Source organism: Apus apus, chromosome 20, assembly GCF_020740795.1.
Source record: "Apus apus isolate bApuApu2 chromosome 20, bApuApu2.pri.cur, whole genome shotgun sequence".
NCBI lineage: Eukaryota > Metazoa > Chordata > Aves > Apodiformes > Apodidae > Apus > Apus apus.
This window is the reverse complement of record NC_067301.1, coordinates 4,229,267-4,255,311: the sequence shown is the minus strand read 5'-3', so window position 1 is coordinate 4,255,311 and position 26,045 is coordinate 4,229,267. Positions and strand designations below refer to the sequence as shown.

The window sequence follows — 26,045 nt, the reverse complement described above, 5'->3', positions numbered from 1 at the left end:
TATGTCAGTCTTACCCACACACTGTTAAACGGAGCCTACAGCTGACATGAAAACAACTACTAAGGAACAAGAAGCTAAAGCTAAAATGCCAGCTTTAGCCTTAAGCACTCGAATGAATGAGATTGATTTTACATGTAGAAATAAACATGTAAAATACAATGATGCAGTACACAAAGGCAGAACTAAAAGCCAGTATAATTAGGTACATCCTTAATCTCAAGCTACTACAAGCTTTAAATGCATACACTGCAACTTGCAGCAGAATTTACTAACACAAATCAATTTCAGCCTTTCAGCAGCACTGATCAGTGCATATTTCAGCACTCTTCATGTGATGCGAGTTACTTAAAAAGCAACAATGCATCCCTGAAGATACTTGAAAAATTTGGTGCTACATGACATAGATACCTACAACAGAGATAAAAATATGTAACATACTACCATCACTAACCTGGCTTTATTCCCAGCATCCATGAGGTCTGCAATGTCTGTGTAAGATGTGACTGCTAACTTGGAGAGATCTTCCACGTAGGGCCCCAGCAGAGGATGTTCTCGCACCCGCAGATTCCCTTTGTTCTTCGGGTTCAACAAGTCTCTGACTCTCTCACAGTAAATCTCCATGTAACTCACCTGAAAGCAGGAATTTGCATGGGTAATTTAATGCTTCTTAAGACTTCCTCTACGAGCAGCTCTACAGCATTTCAGAGTGCCACTGGCAGAAATTCCCCCAGCCCACTCCAGGAAAGCTCTAGGTAGGTGTCTCAGTTCATGTAACAGCTTCAGACAGTGGCAGAAGAGTCTCGTGCATCAGATCTCCCAGATAAGCTGCAGGCCTTGCACCTTGTATAGGTCCATCAGTGGCTTCAAAAAATACTCGTGTTTAATTAACAATTATACACGTGAGCTCACATCTTTAACAGGTTTAATATGACACAGCAGCAAAACTATCTAAAGAGGCAAACAAGGAGTCTGCCTGCAAGTCATCTCTATGAACCTCCAAAGCAAACCTAAGGAGGCAAAAAAAGAATGAATTTGCGTGCAGAAGCTACTTGTGATTCTAAGCTGTGCCCACATCCTGCTGTATTCTTGAGTCATCCATACAATTATTCAAACTACAGTAAACTTAAATCTGCAACAAAAACATTTGAAACTAATTATACAGCTATGATTATTTTTAAATGCATTCTTTAATTTTTTTTATTTCTCATTGCACTAGGCTTGTCCCTGTCCAGCAGGTACTTAGCAGCTCCAGCAGTGAAGATATTCAATATTAACAGAGACAGCAAGTTACTCACTTTCATTCTGTGCAAAGATTACTGAAGTAAGCAGCAGTTTTAGAAAAACAAGAGAGATCTTCAATCTCTAAATAATGCAATTCAGAAAAATATAATTCTATATCCTGAACAGATCACAACACACTATGTACAACCTTCCACTGTGGTTTCTGTCTAGCTGTCTCCCTTCTCTGCTTACTTTTCAGATGTTCATTCTTTTGGATTTTCATTTAGGAGAGACTATTTCTCTCTCACAAGCACAAATCTATGCTTGGAGACAATTAGAACGATAAACAAGTACCACATAGAAAAACATGATTAAAATGTGGGAATCTTCTCATTCACAAATCCTAAATGTGATGCTCCCATGGCATTCCAGCATTAAGTCATCAAATATTACTAAAACAGAAGTAAATGAAGCTTCAAAATGAACAGATTCAAAGCCACAGGACCAGTGTGCAGAACTAGTTTCTAGTTCTGTAATTCAGAAGCAATAACAATTGGAGTTCACATTTATTAGTAATATTCACATTTGACTTCTACAGACTTTTTGGTCTTCCTTTCCTTCAAAGCCTGCAATATACTGCATGTCAAGCCATTAAAACTGATTAGGGGAAAAAACAATAAGAGAAAGAAAATACTGTTTCTGCAAAGCACCTACTTTTATTTCATGAGCATTTTAATGCAGCATCAAGAGCACAGCACTAGAGCTCAGTTTGATGCTCAGCACACACATATAGTCCTCAATCTCTCACCATACTCACCTCTACAGAATATGACATTTCCTCATTGCTGTTGTCATTGATTTTTTCAAACAGCTCTTCACACAGCTGGAAAGAGATTAAAGCTGAGTCAGAAATTAGTCTTCACTGAGTAGTAACAAGTAACTAGTGTAAGAGTAAATTGGCTTTAGAGTGAGGGTAGAGGAAGAAAAAGAACCTATTACAACCACCACATACAGCCTCACTGGGAAGATTCATCTTAACTCTACATGACTCTCATTCACTCTTACTTTATATAATATCTCAACAATTGTTCTAAGTTTAACCTATAGTATTATTCTGTACTATAAAATGAGAAAAAGCCTATCATAATTGAAATTTGAAATAATAATTTTAGAAAGGAATTATTTAAATCCTTAATCCTCTTCTAATCTCAAAAACAAGTCTGTTTGGAGTGATTAAATCCCAGGATTCAGATTTAAATCAACAGGCAGAAATTATTTCAAAGCTTGTTAACAATATCTTCCTATGAAGGATACTTCAACTATCAGTGGTCTACTGCTTCAAGAGTGCTTGTCTACAAGTAACTGAGAGACCTAAAATGAAGATAATGAAAAAATGAACTGTGGACAAGCCACAGATAAATATTTGGAGATTAAAAAGCCCAGGTACAGAGGGGAATATGAGTAGAAAAAGGTTTCTGGAGCAAGCCACTTTAATGGAAATAAAGAGATTATGAAGGATACAGGCAATTTTGGGAGCATTCACTCTGAAGGATGTAGTCAACACATGGTTAAAGTATGATCATGTTTCATATCAGGGACTGGCAGACAGGGAATGTTGCCAACACATAAGAATTTAATGTCAACAACCTACATTACTGGGAACATGATTGTGCCTTCTGCGTACATGAAAAGAAAAAGAACAGATTCAACAAAGTCTCCATGAAGAGATAATTCATCTTGTACCTTTATGAGAAGGCCTAATTGGAGGGAAATTACTTTGTTTCAAAACTGTAGTAGACAACAGTAGCATTTTTAAATCTACAGGAGCATTATTAAGTTGGGGGTTTTTTTAGGACAATGTTTAATTTGTATGCATTTGAGGTTCAGGAAAACAAATAGGGATATCAAGACTGCAGCAAGAAGTTTTAGCATGAAGCTGTTGTCACAGATGTTCAGCTCATTTTACCTGTTGCACTGTTACTTTATACTACTGTAATAAAAACAAAATGCTTAGATACAACAGTTCTGTCCACATTAGCTCTTTCAATATTATTTTAAGCTAATTCCCAGAACACTTGCTACTGACTTCAGTACATACACCCACACTATTAACAGAGAACAATGGTGTGTGTCACTGTTTCACACCTGTGGCACAGGGCCAACATCTACAGCAAATCTGAAGCAGAATGAGGACTCAAGCTGTTCAGTATATTTGTTTATTAAGACTGAAGCTCAGCCTCGGGTTTCTGTTTTGGGAATGGAGGAACACACTTATCTCCAACACTGAGCAAGGCCTGCACTTAGCTCAACTGCCACACAAGCAACAGCTAGAGAATGTTAAATTCATTATAACAGCATAAATTGTTGTCAGCCAAAACCCCCTGGAGGGTTCTCGCCACTTCTTCAAATTTGTTTTTGGTATTTGCCCATGAAATTTAAAGGGAGGAAATAGAACTAGGCTGTGCTCTGTTGCCCTAACTTTTTTCCCCTTGATGTTTTGATACACTTCTTCTCTTACCAGGTTATTTTATTCAGTGTTTAGATTTGGGAAACTTAATTCCACAAAGTTTCTGGCATGGTCATCAGTAATACACCCCCTTTTGAACTCCTGCTGAACAGAACATTCCTAAGTCCTGTCCTAGCTAAAGTCAGAGAAAGAGACAAGAAACCTGGTGAATAAAACACCTTCCTTTACTAGTTTGTTGGGGAAGTGGAGAAACATCCAGACTGTATAGTACAATCCAAACAAAAAAAGCAGCAGAGGGAAAATCACTTATAATGCACTTCTTCCCCAGTAGAATTCTTTCATTTGAGAAGTAAGCTGTGGTTCTGTTAACTGTTACTGCAATACACAAAAAGCAGATCAGCAAAGATGTGTCTGAATGTGCTATAAAAACGAAACCCCTTTCTGGGTTCTGTTCTACCTGGGGGATTATGCCTGCTTGGCCCTCCTCCTGCTTGCCCATCATGGTGTAGGATTTCCCAGCTCCAGTTTGTCCATAGGCAAAAATGCAGACATTGTAGCCCTCAAAGGCATGCAGCAACATCTCCTTCCCAATATCATTGTACACACGGTTCTGAGATGCAAAGCAGGGGTCTTCAGGCTGAAAAGACATGAAGGCAACAGAAATACAGTCTTATCCTATAATTCAAGTAACATTTCAAAAAGCAACTGGGGTTTTTTCCACTTCTATCTTGTGTGTCAATCTCTTGGGAAGAGGCAAATGTAGCACACTTTCACACACAGCTTTTTCCCAAGGCACTACCAGCTGGAGAAGAACAGCAATGACAACACTTGCAGGACCAGTCCATCACTGCTGAGGAAAAAAAGACAATCTGCACAAAGAAACCAACCAACTCTGGTTTGTGAATCCTGTTGACATTACTGGAAAAAGTTTTGTGCAAGATCACCAACAAACTGGATTCAGGGTGTCTGGGAGGAGCATGCAGGGGGAGAAAACCAAAAGCAGAGTTCAGGGAACAAACACAAATGGAGGGCTGGAAGGTACAAGGTCTGGTCTGGACAAGGGCTCTGAGGAGTAGTAGGGGTAAAAGAGAAGCAAAAGCTGCTTTTCCAGCCACGGTACAGAACACAAAAATACTGACAGAAAGCTGGATGCAGTGTATATGCTCTTTTTTCTGATGTCCCTTCTTGATCAATTAGGAAAGTCCTTGGTAAATATATTTGAAAAAATTATCACAGTAATGATCATTTACACAGATGTTGAGGGGTCTGCAGACAGCAAACCACTGAAACTCCATTTTGCAGGAGCATGTCACTAGATTTGATGTGACTGGTACTCTTTATCTACCTTGTTTTCTCTTCCTCAACTGCTGGATTTTAACATTACTTGCTCCTGCTCTAAAGTTGGGCTCAAGTTTTTTCAGACCCGTTCTTTTCCTTGATGCTGCTTATCTGCTGGTTTTCAGGAATTATGCTCATAATGTTCCTCTGACTGATCCTCTAACCTCCTTGCACAGCTGCTCTGAAGATTCCTTAAAAGAGCTGCACAAATACAAGTTTTTCATCATGAAAACAATCTTGTTGGCCACAGATTTGTTTAGAAAATATGTCTTATTTGCACCATCCAAGTTACTAAAATTACTCTTCGAGAAATCCATTATCTCTTATTTCTATATCTTTTGAGAAAATAAGGATGGGGAGGGGGTTGATGGCAGAACACCACAGTTCTGCTGTAGAACAATTACTGGAAGCCAGCAAGACCGTAGGATTTGCAGGAGGGTGGGGCAGGGCAGCTAGAGGAGAGTTGATCGCTTTTGCAGCTATTGGAAACATGGATCCCTGCTCTGCCTTCTCCACACAGATCAAGGGAACCCAGACCACATCTCTCCTTGAACTTCAAGGAACTGAGAAACTTCCACCTGCCTAAGACCACAACTGATTTAACTGTGGTTCACACCCATCCTTAAAATATTGAGATTAGAACACTGCTGGAGAATCTAAGTAATTAGAAAAAAAAGCAATCTAATATCCACAAATTGTTAACAAGCTCCAAGAGCTTAGCTTTCTGCTCTCATCCAAACAGGAAAAAACAACATGTAATGACAAGCTTTTAACCTGAATGAGGCTGAAATATCTGACAAGGATGGGAAGATCAGAAGACAGTGCAGTTAAATCAAGCCAGAAAAACAAAAATATACAGTTCTCTTGTAGAAGAACTTACCGATGTGTGGGACCAGTAAGAGTAGTCAAAGCTGAAGGACTTTGGTGCTTCCTTAGGATTCTTTGGGTTGATAATACCTACAGGAAATAAAATTCAAACTCTTAGCTAACTTGACACTTAGGAGCATAATTAATGAGCTTGGTGATCCTCAACTTAATCTGTTAATTTGAGTATTCACCAAGTTACCACAGTGCCCAGAAGTAATAAGCTTGAAGTAACAAACAACTTCCTAACACTGTATTTCTGTGGGCCTTGTTTGAAATACATCAAGGAAAAAAATTCCTAGAAGGAATGCTGCTGCTAAACAACATTCTTCTGTTGGACAGCAAGCCAGACGTAGGTCATCCTAGTCCCTTGGCTTTTAGGAGTTGAGGGATATTAGCAAGACGGAAGATCCAAGACACGGAGTTCAAGAATCTCTGGTGACTTCACAGCAGCACAACTTAAGCCTATTTTAAAATACATGTCACACAGTACAAAAGCTCACTGCAGGATTTTCTTTAAGAAGCTCAGTATTTTCAGGGCATTGAAGAAGATACTGAAAAAGCTGGATCTATAGACATTTTGGGGATTATCTGCAGAGTTCATTTCAATATTCTTCTACATACACAAAGCCTACAGACAGATTTTTAATAGGACTGACATTAATTGAATGGATCAAATTCCTGGTAAATATTCTTACTGTACACAGCCACAGGTGTGAATTCCCCAAAACTAATGAAAGTTCTTCCAGATACCTTTTAGATTGTTGTTTTGTTTTTTTGTTTTCTTTTGGAGCAACAAAACAGTTTCCCAAACCTTTTGCCTGGAAGGGCAGTAATACACAATGGATTCTGCTGTCATTCAGCTGGCAAACACAGTATCTGTAGTTTCTGTGTTCCAAGGACGGTAATTTCCTTTTGCCCAGCACTCACTGCAGAGATTAATCCCTACTGCTTTCTTCTTTTCAGTAGCAAGGTGCTGAAAAGACTTAAACCTATTCTTTCCATCAGCTGTTTTCAACACCATCTGTGTAAATAAGGATTCTAAAAAGGCATACTCTTGAGGGTATAAAAATGAGATAAACCACCTTAGATTCCAGCAGTCTGCCTTTGGAAGTGATACACTAGTTATGATATGTGAAAAAAAAAAAAATCTACAAAGAAAGCAGCTCTACACAGGTGGTGACAGTCTTCCTGGGGATGATTTACATCCTGGTACTAGTCATCCTAAACAAGGATGTTTATTTCTCACACATTCATGCCAGTTAGGCTATGCTTTGGGAGACAGAGCTTCTCCCTTTCCTTCTGTGATAAATCAATATTCTAACACCCACATCTCTTACCATTTCAAACATGAACATCATGTTGCACCAAAACCTCTGAAAGTGTGGTTACAGAACCCTCATTAAAATTACACCACTCCTCTACCAGATGCTGTGACCCTGAGCAGGGCTGTTGTCCAAAATTACAGTGTGGAGAAAAGATCAGTGTCTGGATTGCAAATAGCAACAGTTGCTACTCTGTTTCTTGTGACCAACTCCATTTCACTTGGATGCACCTTGTGCTAACATTCTTGCCTATAAAAGCTGACAGACACGCAAAGCCAGTGAATAATATGCCTTGTACCAGTACAGTATCAAGTGGCAAAAACGCTTGTGGCTTTGGATAGCAACATGGGCATCAACACATAACAAACTGGTAACCTAAGCAATCATATACAGCTTTAGTTTCCCTTCAGTAGTTCTGACCAGAGAAGAGAAGGCTCCAGGGAGACCTTAGAGCACGTTCCAGTGCCTGAAGGGGCTCCAGGAAAGCTGGGGAGGGGCTTTTTACCAGAGAGGGCAGTGACAGGACAAGGGGTAATGGTTTCAAACTTAAAGAGGGGAGATTTAGGTTAAACATCAGGAAGAAATTCTTCACCATGAGGATAGTAAGGTGCTGGAACAGGTTGCCTAGGGAGGTTGTGGAACCACATCCCTGGAGGTGTTCAAGGCCAGGTTGGATGGGGCTTGTGCAGCCTGGTCTCGTGGGAGGTGTCCCTGCTTGTAGCAGGGAGGTTGGAACCTGATGATCTTTAAGGTCCCTTCCAACCTTAACCATTCTGTGATTCTATGATTTTATTCAATTGTTTTGGGCTATAATTTCAATCTAACCATTAGAAGTGGAAAAAAGCAGCAATAAATAGAACTCATTCATATGTACTAGAACCTATTCCTATGCACTGTAGTACAATGCTAAGCAGATGCCTGAAAAAATATATTGCCAGCACCTTTCCTGATAATACACATTCTGTTGCTTAATATCAATGACAAATAATTTTAATCTGAACACTCCGTACCACTCTTGTGAGAGGAGTCATGCCTAGGGAATGAGAGAAGTAACTACTTTTATTGGTACATTGCATTTACAACACTGTCCTGGAAATGGAAAACTCCTGGCCTGTGAAGGCAATCAAGACAAGCAAAAGCTTAGCTACATCTTTGCTGACCAAGAAACACGTTTTCAACCACAACCTAAAAACATGCATTGGTTACTGCAGGTAACATCAGTGCAGTTTCAGTTTAACATACAAATACCAATACAAAAGAGAATTTCAACCTCACTTATTTACCTCATGGCATATTTGTCTCCTCTTAGAATCAACAGTGAAATAGCAAGTACTCATAAGTTTTTTTCTTTTCCATTTTTAGATTGTTATTTATAAGAAAAAAAGGACATTTCTCTTGGGCAAGGCAAAGCTGCACTGGGTCCCTCCATGGAAACAAGAGTTAAATTGCCTTCTAAGATTCTGCTGTGTCAGAAACAGAAAACCGAATAGGCAGAACAAAATTCGGTATTGTTCAAAACCAGCTTTGATGTGAGAACATACACTTCAATTAATTGTTTTCAAAAATCTCTAGCACAAGTCCACCACTTCCAGAAAGAAAGCAAAGCAGCCAAATGTTTAATCAGAATAGCTATTTTTTCCATGCAGCTTGCTGTGCATAAAGGCACACTGACCACCCTTGAAAGACAGGATCTCTAGCTATGCAACAGGCTAGGCTTAGTGCCTGGAAAGGCACTCCAAGCTTGCCACTGCAGCTTCATCCTACTTGCTTCAAGCTGAAATTAGATCCATCACATTTGTGAAGAGTGAAGTTCAGGCTCTGTGATTTACGCAGTGGTTCCACTCTGCTCCATTTTTTGGTAAGCCTTTTTTTTTTTTTAAATTATTATTTGTTACTTTCTTCAGCAGGGCTTTCCTCAGCTCCTTCACATCAAGTTCCACATCCAGCTCACTGTTTTGAAAACTACTTTCTAGGATGCCTGTTTTTGCAAAGCGTATCTTGAGAAGGCTATCAGGAAAAGGAGATTAACGTGCAAGAAAGCAGCTCTGTCAGAGGTTGAGAATGCAGCTGCCTGGCCAAAACCTTCCACTGCAACAGAAAACCCCTTGGCTGCCAGAACTCTGCATGCTGTCCCTTCGCTACTGTGATCCAGTCACAGCCTTTTCACTAGTCCAAGGCCGACATCTATTTATCCCCATTCCTGTTTCTTACACAGAGCCTACATCCTCAAGTTTCAGAATCACTGTTTTACCAGAATTCTGTCTACATATCAATCTAGCCAAGCTGACTGATTGAGAAAATAAAAGATGACAAGAAGATGGTGAGGCAGCTAAGAAACCGGAAATTCAAACTGAAGCAACTGACCTAACTTGAAGGTGTCTACTGAACCAAGCATCTTCTTTGGAGGAACAAGCAAATCCATGACATTTAGCTTCTCTTACAGGAAGCTAATGGATATTTCTGAAGAAATTAAGTCTTCTTACAGTACAGGTAAGCTTCATCCTAGAAGTTCATACACCAAATTGGAAAAAAAGGCCTTATCATGCAGAAATTAGACTGAGTGGGCAACACTGATTTGACATACCATGTTATTCAGCAATCTATGTTTTCAGCTGAACAAGGAAACAATTGAAAAAGAGAACTGTCATCAGTGCCTCCAATACCCACAGGAACACTAAAAGCTTTTAAGTTATTTTGTTTGTTTTTTAAACCATGCAAGGCCAAGATGAATTGTATTAATGAATCATGAAATAGGTGATCATCTATCTCCTCTCACCACAGCAGACTCATGGCATGGTAGGCAAGCTAATGGTTTAATTACAGAGCCCCGGGAAATGAGAAAGGCAATAAGGCAGATGATCACAGCAGGAACACATTAATGGTCTTTTTATCTTAGAGAATAAATTTGTTTATCTGCTATTTCAAAGGTTCAGTGTGGCAATTAACTCTTCTGTTTGCAAACTGACACTAAGGCTTTGTGCTGCAGCTATAATTGGCTACCATGAGCATGGCACCGTAGCAACTTTGAATGTTGCATAAGCAGCCCGTTTCTGAGAAACTTGATCCCTTTTTCAGGCCCCTTGCTTCACCAAGAGCCAACTTCTTAGGTCATGTGGAGCCTTTCAGCTTTCCACAAGTTAAGGTTTCTGCATCAAACAGAAAAATGGAAGGGGTATTTTACAAAATCACCATCTTCTATGTCATGGCTACTGAAAAAGGTTACATGCATAACTCAAGAGACGTGGAAAGGGTGACACAAGTTGAAGATGCTACTTTTCTACTGCAGTGCCTAAAAACCTTCTGGAATCAAAGCAGCAACCACAATTTGGGTTAATGCCCACCATCTACCTTTGGAATGGAAGACTGAGAAAAAGGCATGGGAATATTCATGTTTCAAAATATACATTACAAATTGTTAATTTGGTTGAGGGAGATAAATGCCCACACTGTTACCTTTTTATTTGAATTATGAATTTCCATAAATTTTGAATAATAGGCTTCCCTTAAGACATAATATTTACATCTGTTTTCTACCTCAGTAAGCAACCAGAATAAGTAGAAGTAATTATATGACATAAATTGATATAAAATTCAAATAAAAGTGTACTGTGTGAACAGCTATGCAGCATTACAATTTAATTTGAAGCACTTTATTTAATTTGAAGCACTGCTGTCCCAACCTAGAGACACAGCTTGCATTTTTAAAGCTTATTTCTCCTTACAGTGGTATAGTAAAACACACACAACTGCTTCACACTATCTAGGGTGCCTCTAAGCAGGGATAATGCACATATTTGCTGAAGCACAACTCATTTATACAGTTCTTTTTAGCTGGTTAACTTTGGGCTTTTTTAATACCTGTGACTAGAAACATTTGAGTTTCATAGATTACTGACCAAAAGGTAAGGAAGCCAACAGTTTTAAAACAAACTTCACACCAAATAATTCAAAATTTTATATTGTTATATAAGATCCTCAGACTTTAACTCATTAGTCCTTGTACAGAAGATGTAGAGTAAGAGCATTACAGCCTAATAAAAGATATGGAGAAAGTGAGAGCACAATCAATGAAGGAATTATCATTTTAGATGTGCTGCATCAACAGTAACAAGTCAACCTCCACAAAACATTTGGATTTGAACATGCTTACTTAAACCGGCAACTTTATTTCTTAGCATAAGGTACTTCCACAGTCCAACCTACTTGTTCCTTAATTAACATTTTTCAAACCATCCACCATCTGCATTATCAGCTAGCACAAAAATAACATATACTTTCAACCTTTAAAATCTGAGATCAAATTCATTGCTAGTTTTTAATTTTAGCAAAAACTGTTATTGAACTTAGAAAGACCACTTCATTATTGAAACAGTATCCATATGTTTTTTCATGTATGATTTTGCATTCCTACTGTCATTTTGGATATCTAATTATTATTTTCTTCTGTCTTATAAATCCAATTCTGATTTGTTGAAGCTGAAATTCAAAAAGCATACCTCAAATATGCACTTTATTTTACAGTCATAACCAGACTGTGGAGCACAACAGAGAGCTGATGCAAAGTCATAGTCTTCAGGAATACTTTTAACTGGAAGCAGCATTCTCGGTCTTCTCACCTCTTCCTAAACATATACACAAACAGTTTCCCACTTCAAGCCTTTTTTTCTAGACTTACACTTCCATTCTTGGTTAAAACTAACCAAGTAAACAGACAGTGGGAAACCTACAGAGAAGAAAGAAAAAAAAAAAAAAGCAAGCAAGCTTAGCCAAGATCAGCCCCCTCATTCCATTCTCATCTACTCAGCCATATAAATATTTTTGCAGGCACAAAGAATGACCAAAACTACTTCTTAACCACTTGCATCTCATGTCAGATTATAATGACACTGAATTTGCAGTCCAAGTCTAATCTGTTTTCATCCCACTCAGCATTACTCCTCAGCTTGTCACAAATTTGGCAGGTTAGAAACCATCTGCAGTTCAGTATCTGGGGATACAAGCAATTCTTTCTAACAAGCCCTTGAAATAAAAAGAGCACAAAGAACACAAGAGGCAGGAACTTAAATTATTCTCTTATCCCTCACTGCATTTAAAGTCAAGTCACCAGACTGAACAGTTCCACCCCTGCTAGTGATCAGACTGGTATTACAGGGCATCCTGCCACCAGACATGCCACGCATTAGTCACTGCAGGGTGCTCCAGTGAAGAGCTGGCTAACTGCAGTTTGCCCTTCAGATAAACACCAGCAGGCTGAATTAACTTGGGTTAAATCCTGGGATTAGCTGATATGCAGCCTGTGCTGGGGAGGAACACTCAGACTGATAGATTAATATTAAAAATAAAAAACAACAAACCACCAAAAAGATCAAACTATCAGAAAGAGAATCCAATAATGGTGAACATCAGGTGCAGAGCTGGAGAAACTGAACTTCCATTACTTGTGCAGTACTGCCTGCTTTCTCTTGTTTCCATCTTCCTTTCCCATATTGCTACCACATCTGTCAATGCTGGAGTCACAAAGCCTCTTTAACTTCTACATATGAAAGAAAATGAGGTTTCATCTCACAAAAGAGGCCTCACACCAGCCTCAATTATTCTCCTAGTGGCAGCAGTGACCTACGCAGAGCACACATTCCTACCAAATACCAACATGTATTAAGAGATAAAAGCTATCAAAAAAAGCACTGTCCTGTCTTCACTTTTGTTCTCGTTAATCAGTGGTAAAGGAATAGGTCCAGATTTTTTAAAAAGACCCAACATTCTAGTCTAGACAGAATTTTGGAAGGGCTAACATTCAGGGAAACAAATACCAAATAATTATTTTCTGTGCCTTCATCAAACTCTATTTGAAGCAATATAAGCAGCAGTTTTATTTTATGATGTCTGACTAATCAATTTAACCAATATAAAAGATCTGAGGTCTTCAGAATTGACTCCACAAGACCAGATTAACATTAAATATACAGCCTCTTGAAACGCAAGGGTCTGGAAAATATATCTGCGCCATCTGTAGACTGGAATGACAACAATGAGAACATGTTGGTTACTGAGAGCAGGGTGGAGCAGGCATTCTTTGTTGGAACGTGAATAACACCCCAAATGCATGTTTAATACTGGCTTCTTTCCTAGGCATACGTTGCAATCAGATATACGGCTATAGTGTTTTTATAAGACAGACTTTCAGGGTTGTTATTACAAGAGATAAATGAAGGGAAATGGACACTTCCAGCTTGTAAAGCAGTGCTTGCTTTTCAAAGCATTGTTTGCATTTTTCAAATCATTAAAAGGGAAGGAAACCAAGTAGAAGCTAAGAACAGCTCATTTGGAATTCAACCGGATTCTCTCCCCACTGCGGAATTTCAACCCTGCACTGGAAGAAAGGTTGGCTGGGGGAGGGAGTTCAATTCAACAGCACCAGTGCAAGGCAAATGCTCGCTCAGAGAAGCTGCTAGAAAGCCGGTCTCATCCTCAGCTGCTCTTACAGATCCAAGTGCTATAAATACCATCTCTACAGCTGGTGTTCTGGGAGAACAGCATGCCAGCAGGCTTTGCACCAAGCAGGAGCCAGTCGAGCCACACTGTTCTACCCATCTGAAAAGCTGAACAAAACCATTCCAAAACTTCCATTGACAACCGATTACTTGAAACCGTCCTGTTGCAGAAGATGTGCATCAGGTCTGTGAATGCAGCTGAGCCAAACACTGGGAGCTGAGCTGAATCCTTTTCTCATGCGTTTTCGCTTCAAAACAGATAAAACATCCCTCTTCACCCCTTACTTTTACTTGATTACATCTCTAAGAGCCCGTGGCCATCTCCAAAGGCCATTTTTACCTAAAGACGCATGCCAGCACTAGGCAAAGAGGACATCATGTAGCACTGGAATCCTGGGAAGTCTGTTCTGTCAACTTCCATGGCTTAAAGGATTCATGTAGTGAAAATAATCAAATCTTAAAGTAGTAAGCATTGACAATTTTCATGTTCTTCCACTTCCATACTAGAGGGTAGTGCATTACTTTAGCACTTGATAAAAAGAACTCTCTCTAAAGCCCTAGTACTGTGTCAGTGGACACTAATTCCGACAAGGCAGCATTTCACAGAGTTTACTCAACCCTGACCAAAAATTGTTCTGGGTTTATTGGTAATATTCTCTCTCTTTATTAGAGTTCTGTACTAACTCCGTAACAGTTTTTTAAAATATAGCTCAACTTCATTTAACATTAGCTAGAACATTACAGCCATCCCACAGTCTTGCTGCAGGCCCATTATTTGTACCTCTAACATTTTAAAATCATTAAATGTTCATCTTCTCCCACATCCCCAAAGTCATCTTTTAAAACAGTTTCCCCTTTTTTTTTAATCAGTGTGCAGAATTAACACTTCAATTTATTTTTATACAATCATATGAATGGCTTTAGAAGGAAAACCAAGCACCTAAGAAACTCAAGGGTTTTTTTCTTCTCCAAAAACCATTCAAGACTTGTAACAAAACATATGAGCTGTCAGCATGGCAGGGTATGCAGAGACAGTGATTAAGACAAACTTATGGACAAGCAACAGAAATCCCTAACCCTGCAAAACACAGACCTCTCAAGTTCCTATGCAGAGCCTTTGCTTGCTGTCTGCATTCAGCATTACCATGACTCCTATTTCCAGGATGACCCAGCACTATTAGAAGAAACCTCAACATGCAAAATCACTCCCCACCAAACTCCACTCCTAAAAGAACTATTTAAAGCTAAGAAACTGCCTCCTTTTTCTCTTTGAGACAAACTTGCATTCAAGTCTTCTGTTGTCTGGTACAGGACTTGCAACAAATACAGTAATTAGTAGCAGCACAGCCATTAGAATAACTGGGTAATCTCCACTATTGTGATTTCTTCGATTTGTCCTTCAAACCAGTTCAACCTCAACTGCAAGATAATTCATGCATCCTCCACATGACACACATTTTATCTTCCCATTAAGTAGCCTACTTTGATAACACATCTACTATGAATGCAATACAGTATTAACATATTGGGCAAGCATTCATTTAGTTTGAACCACAGTTAGGAGGAATTACAGACCAGAAAATCAGGGTAGGGGTTAGGTGACTTTTTCTCCACTTCTGTATATTTTCCCAAAGCAACCTCATCATGCAAGATGCAAGCATACAACATTGGAAATTAAAAAAAAAAAAAAGTTTAAAAGGAGAAGGAGAAAATAAGAAAAACAAACTCTGTGTGTAAAAACCACAGCACAAGACATGCTCTAAGAACCAAAGCTTTTTGGCAGGCACAAGTCATCAAAAATGAGGCAGGCTTTCTTTTTTGAGATACCAAAAATTATCCATTTTCAGAAGACAGCCTGAAATCAATCTATTAAAACACTTCTCCCACTTACTCCATACTTTCACTGAAAATGTCTCATCAAGAGAGGGGGGGAAAAAAAAAAAAAGTAAAGTTTTAGGTAAAAGAACCACAATAAACTCTTTGGCTTGCTTTTCTACCTATGTAGCACATGCTACATAAATTCCCATTACTATCTACATGTGCTCAGTGCCAGTCTAAATAAAAGACAGTTTCTTATAAAGACTCTTCTCATCAGTAATTTAGACCAACAATTATTTTCATCATACAAGTTCCTTAGTGAAACTATCAGAACCTTGCTTACAGAATACTTACTGGAGGACACAAAATTAATCATACTTACTATTCACCTGAAGGCACAGACACACGATAGCTTTTCTTTTCAATTCAGTGTGTCTTAAAGTTAAAAATTAAACCAGAAAGAAAAACTATCAGCAAACCATACTTTCTTCCTTCCCTCCAGCCCTTTGTATTAAGCTTTTATGAAATATGTTCCTACATTTTAGAACCACATAACAATGAAAAAGGCAAGATTTAACAATATTCCCCTGTCAATGTATACCAGTAAAGTACTGGCTGAATTACTGATGAGGTTACCTTGCTCTATAACCCTTCCAACAGTTTTGATTTCTGTATTATTTTCCAAATATCAGCAATTTTAGTATTACATTTCAAAATCTCACTAATTTAGACAAACATGCCACAAATTAAAAGCTTTTGAAGCTAAGTCCTGCTTTCCCACCCATCTTCATTTTGCTTGGAAACAATTGCATAAAACAGGACATGTCTTAAAAGAAAAAAAAACTAAACCAAAAAGAAACTTAAATTAGATGTTTCTCTGTTGTTTGTTTTTGGTTTGTTTTTTTTTGTTTGTTTTGTTTTTATTTGTTTGTTGGTTGTTGTTTTTTTTTAAGTATTTAGGTTTAGGCCAGAGCTTTATAAATGTTAGAAAGAAAAAAAACCAACAACCATATGAAGAATTTTTTTTAATTCAACCTCTACAAATTAACTCCAGATTGCCTTACCAAGTGTTCCTGATCCCAGGAATGCCTGCTTGAGAACCTAATTGCCATATGTCTACAGCAGCAGCTGTGACTATTGTTATCCACAGCTGGGACTGCTCCACTGTGCCTATTTGCATTAAACATCAAATACTTTTAAGCAGTCCACAAAAGAACCTTCCACCATTACCAAGCCACAGAAACTATTACTCAGTTTAAATCCAAATAGGTGATCTTTAGTCCTAACTTGAGGATTTAGTTCCACTCATATCTTTCAAGACAACCTAGACCACGCAGGTGCATTTCTACATTAGTGTCATTTTTAACAAACCAAAATATACAATAATTTCAGACAAACTAGTTTTGAAAACTTTGTTTTACACTGTCACTGGTACCCATAAGATGCTAAGACCTATCTTCATTCATCTAGGGCACAATCAATGTAAAATCAATTGCAGACAATGTATTCCATGTAGGATACTTCCTTGTCTCCCTGTTTCATTAGTTCAGTTTTCTACATACTTATCTCATTTTTTAAAAGAATAAACTATCTGGACTCTATGCTAGTGATGAGTATTTAAATGCTGACTCAGAGTACTAGCTTGAACCTCTGCTTCATTTTAATTTGTTTTTATTTATGCATTTTTTTATTTACAGAGAGGATTATCAAATCACTTCCACAAAAACAACAAACACACACACACCAGAAAAAACACAACACTGGGGAAGTCTTCAGGCACAGAACAGTCCACCTTTTCATTTCAATAATCCAAGTCAGCAACTGCCAACAGTGTTTATATTTGTTACGTTTCAAAACCTGATACAAGAATGAGCACAAGAACTACTGACACACAAAATACTCAGATCCATAGCTCAGCTTTCAACCTAGATATCACACAGAAGAATCTTTTTCCCACTCCCCACAAAAACAGTAATTAATGAAGTGGACAGGCAAGAAATAATTAACACATTGTGGGTAAGGTGTATTACTGTAAATCATTCTGAACAAAAGAAGTAAGAAAGCAGGAATCATAAACAAAACATACTCAATTGACATATGTTGACAATCATGATCTATTCTTGAATTATTCATTTCAAATGCCTGTGAGTCTGACCTAGAGCAAGATAAGCTACATATCCAGTAGTTGAAAGGAAATTTTAAAGCAGAACTTCTGGCAGTACCATTCAAGTGGATACCATCTGCAATTAGATATGATCTGAGCAGCACAGGCCTTCTTGCCAAAATACCAGCCCCTTGATGCAGTCAGCACATGTGACTTCAGCTGGACTGCAGAATTTCATTTTCACAGCACATATTTTAAAAACATAATAACTGACAATTCTTTAAGTGCAAGATACTGTGTTAGTGCAGATCAATATATTTGCAAATACAAAGGGAGAAAAAAAATCATACTCATCACCTTAGTATACCAAACCAAGGTAAGACACAAACAATATGTTTAAACTACCAATTTCAAAATTCCTGTATTTTGCATCCTTCTGGCTGAAAAACCTAAGTCCCAAAAACTCATTGTAAGTGGTCTTAACATTGTGGGTTAAAGACCTTTGTAAGAACTCTTTTTCTGATATTATAACATATATAGAACTGTATTCAGCTACACTGTCATTTTTTAAACACTGAGAAATTATAAAGACAGAGATCTACTACGGATCTTGATTAAAGGCCTTACTCTTATCCAAATAAATGATATAAGCACCAGATAGGATAATTACTTCATTCTGTAGACTCAACTTCACAACAAACTTTGCTTTAACAAAGTGAAACTGTGTAACAAAATTGAGAATAAGCTATCTAACCCAGGAGGACTCTGTTTTGCTGGCAAGCCTGCTCTGAAGGCTGGGCACTCCCAGCAGCCCTTAACAGCCACACTCACACAAAAACTGACTAACAAGAGCAGAGCAACAGGCAACACCCCTGGTGGCATTCCAGCTTCAAGATTATACTTCATTATGGATGTCAGAAAACACTTTTACAGCCATTAAAACATACACATGTGATACATTTAATTAACTCGAGACTGCTTTCCTAAAATAACTCTAAGCACTTTGCCTCAGTTTCACTGCCATGTATTCTCTGCTTCTATCAGCTAATATGTTTACAAAACTCAGACTTGGGCAAAGTTTATAAACTCAGAACCCAAAAAGGATTCACAGAACAGCTTGGTCAATTGATGTATAAAGAATTCAAGTCCAAGTAACAGTCACAATCCCTTCTTAGTGATCAGACTTCACTGCCTCATCAATCCTGTTCATCACAATAGTCCATTAGTCTTTAATTCCAAGATAAGGGAACTTTAACTGGCTTGAAGTCTCAAAATAGTCACTACCCAACATATCAGCCTCTCAGATTTGTGCCCTGTCAACTTGATCAGCACACAAGAGAAAAAATAACCTTCTCAGAGGCAAGATATCTAAGCCTTGACCATTTCACTGACACATTTGAAGGTATGAAGAACTAAGTCCATAGGCTAGAATTCCTACTGAATTCCCTTTATTTTGAAATTGCTCTATCAGATATGAGAGTCAGGGACAGCAACACCACTTTCAGTAGTCAGCTTTTAGCCAACAAGTTAAGACGTTCATAATGAGTTCAGTAATGGAACCGGGGCTGCAAAGAATGAGGGAACATGAAAAAGAAAAAAATCCTTGGCAGAAACAGCAACAGTACTTGTGCCCTCTCATCTACCACGTAGCCTAAAAACACAGCACAAGAATTTCACATTAAAGTTACATGCATCAGGCAACTTCATTAAGAAGATTCTTTGAATAAAACATTTCTGCTCATTTTTTTTTCCCACCAAACAGTGCCTTTATCATATATTGCATAAACCTCTTCAGTTCAACGAGTAAAATTACTCCTCTGTCTATTGCTTTCTTCTGTATCTCTCCTCTAAGAGGGAAATACAGGGGAAAAAATAGTCCACAGATTTTAAGAACATGTAACTACTGCAAGCAATGAGTCCTTTCCCACATCCTGTAATGGCCTCTGATGACTTAAACCTGACCATCTGTCCTATCACCCATCTTGTATCAGAGCCATCAGACTCAAATAGAAAGCTACAGATCAGAGCATTTCTAGAGCACAAAATACAGCAAGAGCTGTAAAGAAATTTCTAACTAGATAAATCGGGAAGTATTTTTCTCCTTTTGAAAGCTGTTTCTACATGAGATGACTTCTAAACGTTGTTTTGAAATCCAACCCCAAAAAATGTTTCTATGGGCAATATTCCACATAAGGTCTGAAGGTAAGAAATACACTGCACTGAAAATCAAGCTCTATTCTGTGTGATGCCCCTCTTTCAATGAAACCATAAACGTTATATAATTTAAGTGACCTCAACAAGGATCTAAACTCCATTGCAGAAGCAGGCTAAAGTATAATCTCAGCTGAAAAAAAAAGGGAGTATGCAACCTCCTTTGTATTGACCAGCATGAGTAAGTACTCAAGTAATCAGAAAGCAAAGTTACTCTGAAGTGTTTCTTCTTCCTACAGCTACAGACAAGATGACTTGATTAGCTAACAATGAAAAACTACCATGAGAAGAGACTTTCTAGGTCTATTAGTCTGCACATGGCCAATGACACTGCAGTAAATGGCATTAATACTTCCTTGAGCTTAAAAAGCATGTAAAAAAAATTATAATCCAATCAATAAATTATGTACCCATGTTCAGTTTCCCATGGAAGAGTCCTAAACTGGACCCACAATATTTAAAAACCCTAACACTTCAAAGTGGTTAGAATAAGATTATTTTATGTAGTCTGTTATTTGTCATCATTTAGACACAGAAAGCATAAAACTTAGCATCCTTTTCCCCCTCAGCTTTCTCAAATTATGCTCCTAAACAAAGGCACAGACAGCAGAACAAGCACACCCAGAACTAGAGCACCAGACCCAAGCAGGCATTACACCACAACAATCATCACATGGTTGTCTGCAAGGTATCCCTGTGTGTCAATCCACATGATACTCCCACACACTGAAGATACCCAAAAGGATTTCACTTTGGTATTCTAATTTTTCTGTAGAATTCTCAGCTCAACACTAGCAATCACTATAAACAACTGCATCAAAATCAATATATTAGTGATTTATACTTTCTAGTTCAATTCAGAGACAACCTAGTTTGTAATGACAGCTTCAGAAGAGATGAAGGGCAATTCTATATGATTTAATGTACACAGGCCTCGGTTTAAATAAGAGGATTGAGCATGAAGGCAGAGGAGAGAGAAAGATTCCCTTATGAGATTAAAATAAACTTACTTGTTGAATTGCCTTGCATCTGGATGATACATTTGGATTCTTTGCTGGTTTCTCGGGAATTGAAGGGCCGGACCCGAACAGCCACTTTCACTGAAGCCCCCGACATTCTGGTTGCTTGTAGTGCAGTCAAGAAATTGAAAGTGAAAGGGTCAGGAGTGCTTCAATTTATCCTTCCTGTTGGTGTTTTCTAAAGAGAAAAATATAATTTAGTTATTTACAGCTATTGCATTGAAGATGTTGATAAAATCTGGAGGGTTCAAACTTGTTAGCTAACTTCTGCCCTCCAATCACCCCCTTCCCCAACTTGTCACTTCAAAGAGACCTGGAAATACACCTGTACATTGTCTCCCTAGTCAAAAGTTTCTGTCACTTGAAACAGTTCCTTTGAAGAGTACAAAAAACAGATTTGTTTTCATTACTTGGTTTTCTTCCCAGAAAGTATGGACACCAATACCAAAATGAAGATCTAGTTGCAACATGTGTCAGGCCTAGCCCAGCAAAGATAATTTTAGAAGCAGAGATACAGCTCCTTATATTTCAACATGAGCCATCTACCATACACTACATACCCCAGCTCTCTAGCTGTCAGCCCTGGCAGCCACAACGCATCAGCAATATTAAAACTAACACAAGTCTCATGGGTCATATCACACTGACTTTCAACACACACTTTTTCAGAGGAAAGGGTGTACCCAACAATCTTAAAGAACCCTTTGCAGGAAAGTCCTCTTGAAATAAAAACTCATTAGCTAACTGTGTATTTAGTGATTGAAGGACACACTACTCTCAGGAAGAAGAATAAAAAATTACTGCCTTCAGGGTAAATATTACTATCTTCAACAAATCTTCATCCATAAATTAATCTTCATTATCAAAATACTTGTTCAAATCCTACCACATCCAAATGATGAAGCACTTCAGTTGGCAGGAAAACTCTCCAGGATACCTACAATCCAAACTTTAAAGCACATCCCAGACAGTACTGAAATGTAGGTTAATAAAGATTTATTCAATTCTGTTGTCCTCAACCAACATTTTATATTGGAAGATAAGTTTTTCAGTCAGTCTACAGTCAAGCAGTTTAACTTCTTGCCATAGGATCCTGTCAGCACCACAGTTAAACAGACTCAAAAAAGCAGTAAGATTTAAAGAAAAAGGCATCCAAGTCTAGTAAAAAGCTACCTCCCCTGGCTAGGAAAGCCTCCACGGCACAGACTCTCAGACCCTGGAAGACTATAGTGGGAAAACAAGATTACACAATTGATTTATCCTTGTATTTGAAATACTGGCTGTGGCCACTGCTGAAGACAGCACCCAGGGCGAGGTGAACCTTTGATCTGACTCAGAGCAGCAATTTCGATCTTGAATCTGAGTTAACATAGGCAGAAATCTACCCTGCACAAGTCACCATGCAAAGCCCAGAAATGCTGGCACCTTCTCTATGGCTATCTATACACCACATATCCAGGGAGATGCTCATTTCAGGGTTCTAAACACACCTTACTAGCAGAACTAAAGAAGAAGCATTTCAACTTTAAAGTGAGTTAGTTGTATGGCAGGTAAAAATACTTAATACATGCTTAACTCAAGTTATGACACATCTTCACACTGTATAAGAAGTTTTTAATAAAACTGCATTACTTCATTAATGCCATCACATGGTGAAGGCAGAAATTAAATTACTTCACCAAGTAAAAGAAGCAATTTAAATCATCCTTTATTTAAGCAGGTACCTGAGGTATCTCACCAGACTACTAAGAGAGTCTTTAGAAACAAACCAACTGAATTTCAATGTCATTGGCACAACAAACTGGTACAAGAATGATTCATGAGACAGCCACACAGTCAACTTTAGGTTAGCACAGAATTTTAAGAAGTTACATGAAAAATGTACCCATAAAATGGAGCAAAGAAGTAACGGGAATTATTCTGCATGGTCTTCAAAGTTTCACAGATTTCTGGGTTGTGCAGTGAGCTGCTCTGCTCACTCTTGCTCAGAGGTGCCTGCTTTTTTGTATAACAAAGTGTATCAAACATGTAACTTCATTATAAACCTTCTTCCTGAGTATGTAACCCCAGAGGTTTTTGCTCTCCCTTCTGAACACGACCCTTGCCCTCACATGAAACCTAAGAGACAAAACTAATCCTCATACATCCCAGTAGCATTATTCAACTGATGCTGAAAATTGCTGCTAGAAAACAGGAATGTTTATGTACCTGGCCACTAAGTATTCTGAAACACAATGTAATAAATCCATCAAGTGCAAAATCTCTGTTATTATCACCTAGTGACACAGTTTACTTTGTCAGATTGCAGGACAAGTAGGTGGAATTTTCATAGGGTGCAGTACATCAGAGCAACTCTATTGACATTGGTTTAGTGGTTCTCATCCTTCTTTTCCCCATCTATCCATATTAATGCAAAAACCAATTTTGTCAGCTGCCCACAAGGACCAATGTATAGAGGTAAAGTCATTAATAAGAGGATTTTTTAAAAAATAAAACAAAAACACAACCTGTGTGTTCCTATGCTATTTATGAAAGGTAGGAGGCTTATTTTCCCTTCCTCCTAAAGAGTCCAACATACAAAGATACTTTTTCTGATGTTTCCATAGAAATACTCCTCAGACTACCACATTTATTTCTTCAACTAGTATTTCTAGGAAACTGTCAAGCACAAGATGGAGTGAGAAAGAATCATTTTTTTACTTAAAAATAAAAAATAAAAAATCTTGAGTACCTCTGGACACCATATTCCCAATAACAAAGCATGAGAAGCACAACGCCAGAGCCTCCATATGCACTAGCTAAATGACAGCCTTGTTTGAAGCACAGCTGCAAAGAAATTCTGACCAAACAGGTCAGAAAATAACTTACAACAGCACAAAAATTTAACTGCTAGACTTCTGCAATTACCAGCTTCTCCCAACCCTAACTTTTGTTCTCATAGAAAATTAAATGCAGTGTTAATTTTAAATCTCATTCATTCTCAGCTCTTCTACTTTTCACAGCTGAAGTAAGCAAAATGCCTACTTGTACTTGCACATGGATTTCAGATGTTTTGAACACTGCCTCATATGCAAGACTTAATTTTCCTTAATAAGAAAATTAAGCAAAACAGATATATTATTCCAAGCTTCCCATAAATGTAAGTTATTGAGGTGTTGTTTTGGTTTGTTTTTTCACTGATCAGCAACTTTAACTGGCTGTAACATTTTCTAAAGGTAGTATTGCCCTCATCATCCAAAATGATAAAATAAGGCAAAATGAGACCAAGTCACATAGCATCACAGATAACAAAATTGCAACTGGTTTTCCAGGGTTCACATTTCCCAGTAGTATCACTTGCTGTGATAACATAATATTGTCTACAGAGTGGTAATAGGAGACATAACTTGCAACAGAGCAAAACAAAATGTGCAATACAGCCTTTGATACAGATTTAGAAGAACAATCTTTAGAAAAGGCAGCTTTTTTTTTTTTTTTAACAATGCTCGTTTAAGGCTTAGAAGGTTTTCATCTATGCTAGAATGAATCATTCTCCTAATGCCTTGGAAAAAAGTCTACTACTTGTGTATCTTTTAGCATTCAGTCTGTATTAGTCCAATAAGGAACCAAGTAGAGAAGGGAACTTCATGCTTGAATCCCTGACACCAAACACCACTGACTCTAAACCATATGGTGCGTAATATTTGAGTCATTTAGTGAGCTCCATCAGCACAAAAGCAAATCCTACTTATTAACTTTATACTTATTTTCAACTATTATTAAAAGATATTCACTCTGTAAATCACACAGTGAGTGTGTAATTAAACAAACTGTCTTAAATATCTTGTATATTTTCTGTTATTCAAGCTGACAAACCCATTGGTCTTGGTCAATCACCCTTTATGGTCTCAAACCACTTTAGATTTGGACTTTCACACAAATGTTTAAAGAAACAAATTGTTCATTAAGACTTGGACCCTCGGATACATTTGAAAATTCTGGCAAAGCAGGTTTTATGCAGTATCAAAATATAGAACATATTGCTATTTTTGAAATAAAATTACAAGCAGAGTACGGATTTAGACTCCAACTATCTGCATATTCAGAGAAGTTTGCAACAAGTAAAAAGTGGTTACAAAAACCACGTTCAGAATCTGTATCTACATTCAAATTATTAAAAATCAAAAAAAAAACCAAAAAACAACCCAACACACATGACAAATGATGAACTATCACTTTTATTTAACATAGCCAGCCATTGTGTCATATTTGCATAGGTTTATCAGAGAATTTGCTAACTGTTCAATAAAAAAATTGCTTGTAACTTAATCAGTGCAATAGCTCTAAAGAAAAAATTAACAAATATAAAGATTAGTATATGGAAAGTTAGCAAAACAGCTGTTCAGAGCAGCAGGGGTTTAGGAACAAGAGGACCACAGTGAATCCAATTTTAGGTCCTCCACTAAGGATCAGGTAGTGATGACAGTCTGACATATCAGCTGAACTCACACACTCAGAATTGCTATTTTTATACTAAGCGAAGATGCCAGAGAACACAGTGGTGCAGAACTTGGTGATGCACTTAAAATCTGATCATATAACCAAATGGGTATTTATCAACACTGGATTGTGTAATAACAAAAAAGAGCTGATCTAAGAAGAAGCTGGAAGTGGACAGCCATGTACTTCAAAATTTGGTGGGAACTTATGTTACGTTCAGAGAACAGACACAAATTCACCGTCTGCTTCTGGTGAATTCTAGCTCTCCAATCTCAGTTTAATATTCATATTTTGCCAATGACCCCAAAAAACTACCAGGCCTGTCATCCTGTCTCCTGACGCCTGCCTCCTGACTTAGCTCAGGGAGGATTGTCAGATCATCATCCCAACATGGCTGCCTCAGTAATTGTGCTGTACTGAACCCAGAGGCAGATCCACTACCCACAGGTCCACAAAAAAACACACCGGGAAAACCACAATCCTTTCACATTCTTGCATCGTCCAGCTGGCTGAGGGACAACGCCTGCCTCCCTGCACAAGCAGCTATCGCTGCCACCTTCGTCTGAGCTAGAAAGGAGAAAAAGGACGGCGAAAGGCGGACGATATTCGCGACCCCGCGAGCGGACGGGATTGAGAGGAGGAAAAGGACGGGAAGCGGCTGCACCGCCATAGCTCGGAGCGCCCGGGGGAAAGGGGAAGGAACCGTCC

The 26,045-nt window shown here is 38.2% G+C and overlaps 1 protein-coding gene across 9 annotated transcripts in view; it reads right to left on the bottom strand.

The window, feature by feature from the left end:
- KIF1B (kinesin family member 1B) overlaps positions 1 to 26,045 on the bottom strand; it is a 90,976-nt gene that overhangs the window by 64,292 nt on the left and 639 nt on the right. For all 9 annotated transcript variants that reach the window (XM_051637232.1, XM_051637238.1, XM_051637234.1 and 6 more), the window contains exons 2-6: positions 20,850 to 21,036; positions 5,907 to 5,983; positions 4,146 to 4,325; positions 2,039 to 2,104; positions 452 to 630 (exon numbers count right to left, since the gene is read on the bottom strand). In XM_051637232.1, coding sequence (XP_051493192.1) covers positions 452 to 630; positions 2,039 to 2,104; positions 4,146 to 4,325; positions 5,907 to 5,983; positions 20,850 to 20,955 — 608 coding nt within the window. In that variant the 5' untranslated portion in view covers positions 20,956 to 21,036. The remainder of the gene's footprint in view (positions 1 to 451; positions 631 to 2,038; positions 2,105 to 4,145; positions 4,326 to 5,906; positions 5,984 to 20,849; positions 21,037 to 26,045) is intronic.